This window comes from Octopus bimaculoides, chromosome 14 (genome assembly GCF_001194135.2).
Source record: "Octopus bimaculoides isolate UCB-OBI-ISO-001 chromosome 14, ASM119413v2, whole genome shotgun sequence".
NCBI classification, from domain to species: Eukaryota; Metazoa; Mollusca; class Cephalopoda; order Octopoda; family Octopodidae; genus Octopus; species Octopus bimaculoides.
In genome coordinates this window covers 31,282,757-31,287,057 of record NC_068994.1, presented here as the reverse complement: position 1 = coordinate 31,287,057, position 4,301 = coordinate 31,282,757, and the positions used below count along the sequence as shown (strand labels likewise).

The 4,301-nt window shown below is 40.2% G+C and overlaps 1 protein-coding gene across 1 annotated transcript in view; it reads right to left on the bottom strand.

Annotated features, from left to right (window-relative positions):
* Positions 1-49: 49 nt before the first annotated feature.
* LOC106874053 (zinc finger protein 337) overlaps positions 50-4,301 on the bottom strand; it is a 16,487-nt gene continuing 12,235 nt past the window's right edge. Inside the window, exon 2 of the mRNA XM_014921621.2 lies at positions 50-1,944. Coding sequence (XP_014777107.1) covers positions 397-1,797 — 1,401 coding nt within the window. The 5' untranslated portion in view covers positions 1,798-1,944 and the 3' untranslated portion in view covers positions 50-396. The remainder of the gene's footprint in view (positions 1,945-4,301) is intronic.

The following is a 4,301-nucleotide window of genomic DNA, read 5'->3' as shown; positions in this document are numbered from 1 at the left end:
ATATATATATATATATATATATATATATATATAAACATATATATATATATATATGTACATACACATACATACATACATATACACACAGACATATATATATGTATATATAAACATACGCACACACACTCATGTGTATATTCACGTGTGTCCATGTGATTTTTGAACCAATTTGCATAGAAACAGAAAATGCAAATAGGTGTGTAGCACTGCTGCCAGTCCCCAGTATCTGAAAACCTTTGAGACACTGGAACATGCAGTGCTCACAAACCATATTCCAACAGTTGAAAACAAAACAGGAAGTGTATCTGATGCATCAAGTAATAGGTGAAGAATAGCCAATCTGATATCTGATGAGGTTGAAAGTGTTCAGTTGCCACATTTGAATTGGTTCTCTATTCAGTAGAATATCTGCCATATTTGGTTGCTTGAATTGGCTTGGAACCGATCAGGTTTCTGTAGTGTTCCTGTGCTGGTGAGGTTGTTGTTGGAGTTGGTCGTGAACATTGGTGCTGCTGAAGTTGTCATTACAGCTGTAGGCTGTGATGAATGGTGGGAAAGCACGACGGTCTGACCACCACAACCTGAAGCAGCAGGAAGAGAGGTGGGTGCCACAGAAGAGGCAGTGGTAGTGTCTGTGCTGGCAGAGGCAGAACTTCTGTCATGGCACTGGGGGCTGTTGGAAGTGAGGCACATGTTGCTGTTTCCACAAGAACCGCTTGTGTTGATCATGTTTGGGCAGCATGGCACACTGTTGGAAATGTTACTGTTACATGAAATTCCATTGCACCCTGATACATTGCACTGCACATTTGCAGGAATTACCTGATTGCATCCACTACCATTACAGTGGTAGGTGCAACCCATTGAGCTATTACAGAGTGCACTCGTACATGGTGTATTTGCACCTGAGCTATTGTTGTAATTTAGGCAGTTGTCATTGCAAGGACCTTGCATAGCACTAAGGCTGCAGTTGCTACTGTTGCAGCTGCTGTTGTTGCAATGCAGGTTGTTACCAGCACTTAAGTTAGATGCTGTATTCTGATTATAATGAGAGCCAGGTGTTGTGGTGGGATTACCTCGAAGATGGGTACGCTTGTGACGGTGCAGCTTGTCTGTGCGTGCAAACCTTTTCCCGCAAAACTGACACACGAACGGTTTCTCACCAGAATGTGTTCGTCTATGACAGAGCAGGGTGTCACGTCGGGCGAATTTCTGAATGCACAAGTCACAGCTGAATGGCTTGTCACCGCTGTGAGTCCGCTGGTGGCAGTGGAGTGTGTCCCTGCGAGCAAACTTCTGCAGGCACACTTCACAAATGAACCTACGCTCACCGCTATGAGTTCGACGGTGGCACTGCAGCGTATCGCGTCGGGCAAAATGTAACGGACACGAATCGCAAGAGTATGGTCTCTCGCCAGTATGTGTCCGCTTATGACACTGCAGAGTGTCTTTACGTGCAAAGTGCTGCCCACACATGGTGCAACTGAAAGGTTTTTCAGTGCTTTTTGTCGATGACTTTTTTTTGGTCGATGTACTTTCTGGGTTAGTCATCTCCCCCGGATCTGTTTTCACTTGTACTCGGGTTGAATTGTTCCCCGAGTTTAATTTTTGGCAGTTATCCGGTGGAGTGCCATCAGATGGCAATACAGGCAAGGGGGGTAACTGTGAATAACAAGTTGGAACATCGGGTGATACTAGAGGGGAAGTAACCCCAGAGTACGGCTTCTGGGAAGCTGTTACTGATAAGTCTGCAGTTGGGCAAGGCATTTGCTGGGTGTCGGCTGCTAGCGAGTCCATATTCTTACTACCGAAATAATCTTTTAGTTTCTGTTGGGTTGAATTCTGATGTTGAAGTGTTCAATGATGCAGTAACAGATGAGAGAATGCAAGATCCCATTTTGAAATCACAGCAAAAACATCACCTGGTTGAGAATGTCCAGCAACCTTTGAAAAGACAAAAGAACAAAAAATTATGAAATGACTGGATAAATGCAATGAAAATAAATAAATAAAGATTACAGTTGAAATATGTGTGTGTTTACTTGTGTACATATTTAAATAGATCCTAATCTATGCTGACTGTACACTTCTTACAACTTAATTTTAAATTTAAAATCATGATGGTTTTGAGAATATACTCTTTTACTTGTTTCAGTCATTTAACTGCGGCCATGCTGGAGCACCGCCTTTAGTCAAGGAAATCGACCCCAGGACTTATTGTTTGTAAGCCTAGTACTTATTCTATTGGTCTCTTTTGCCAAACCGCTCAGTTATGGGGACGTAAACACACCAGCATCGGTTGTCAAGCGATGTTGGTGGTGGTGGGGGGGGGGACAAACACAGACACACACATACATATATATGATCGGCTTCTTTCTGTTTCTGTCTACCAAATCCACTCACAAAGCTTTGGTCGGCCAGAGGCTATAGTAGAAGACACTTGCCCCAGGTGCCACGCAGTGGGACTGAACCTTGAACCATGTGGTTGGTAAGCAAGCTACTTACCACACAGTCACTCCTGCACCTAATGAAATTAGGTTCAATGTTCTTTAGTGTTAGCATATGAAAACAAATCTTTAGTCCAAATAAAGTAAAAACACACAAACAAACAAAAGACAACAACAGAATATTATGTGCAGGAACATTTTCAAATACACAAAAGGAGTATGGTCCCTGCTACACCTACAATCCTAGTTCTGCTGTCCCCACTTATTTTTACACATCTTGTTCCATGAGGGGGCCATCTGAATATCTCATTACCTATTTATCACTTTGCAGTTCCTACTGATCATTCTCAACCTTTGTTCTAAATGCAAGTAGCTGTGTAGCTCCGTTATAAAAATTCAATAAGGGTTATTGTTTTAGAGTATTCATCATTTATAATTTTACTTCTGCTTCCTATGTTGGCATCGCCCAGATGGTATGACATGATTCAACGAGGGGAAGGATCATATCTCTGCTTTTACCAACCACTTAACAGAGTGGACTGGCTATTTTATTCATGTCAACAACACCAGTGAAGATACCTTGTAATTCACAAGACTAAAGAGCCTCCTTTAACTGAAAGGGAGAACGAGAGTGATAACTTTAGATGAGGTGTGAAGAGAAGTTAAAGTATGAATGAGGAACTAGGTTTATAGTTGTGAGAGTTATCTTTCATCATTTTAGTTTCAGTCACTGAACTGTCTTGAACAATTTAATCAAACAAATTCTTCTAGTCATTATAGTCCTATAGGCCGTCACAAAAAAGTTTAAAACTAGGTGTCAATAGGAACTTTTTTTTTATGCTGAATCTATTATGGAAACAGAAGAAATATCAGGCATAGAAGCTAAATGGAAAATTGAAAGGCTTGAAGGTAAACATAACAAAGATTAAAGTTTTAGTAAGTAGGAAAGAAGATTGGACCCTGGTTTCATCAGAAAAATGGCCTCAATTGATATGCAGGAAAGGAGTAGGTATAAACTCCAAATGCTGAACCCAATGTAAGCTATGGATACACAAGAGGTGTGGAACTACAGGCAGACTAACAGAGACACTAAGCTTTATAACAAATGCACTAGAGTAATACATACTGAAAGCACAACAGAAACAGATTCTTTTGAATAGCTAGAGGGAATACTGGAAGTAGTCAATAGCCTTTGTTACTTAAGAGGAATCATTAGAAGAGGAGTTATTTGCTCTGAAAGTATAGCAGCCAAAGTAAGAATGGATGGGGAAAAGTTCAGGGAGCTATTACTGTTGCAGACATAAAGGTCTTTTCCCTCAGAGTGAAGGGCAGATTGTATGACACTTGAGTTAGAACTAAATGATAACGAGATATAGGTGTGAATGCAGAGGGTATGCAAAGACTAGAAAGAAATGAAACTAGTAGGCTTTGATGGATATGCAATGTTGGTATGCAAGAACAGTAAAACTAAAAAAAAAAAAAAAAAAAAAAAACTAAGAGAAAAACTGGGTGTATGAAGAATAAGGTATAATGTGCAAGAGAGGAAGCTATGCTGGTGTGGACATGTGTAATGGATATGGACAAGTATAGCTGTAAATAGAAGTGTCAAGAACAGAGAGAGAGAGAAGAGAGAGATGGAAGACTAACTTGAAGTTGCTAAGTAGAGGAAATGACAAAGGATTATATTGATTGGCAATATATTTATAAAAATGAGAATGTGTGTGTGTGTGTGTGTGTGAATCCCTAAAACTCGAGAACTACACAACCAATTTCATTCAAATTTTACACATGCCTTACTTAGGGTCCCGGTTGTGTTTTAGTCAAAAAAAATTTTTTAACTTCTTGCATAGTTCG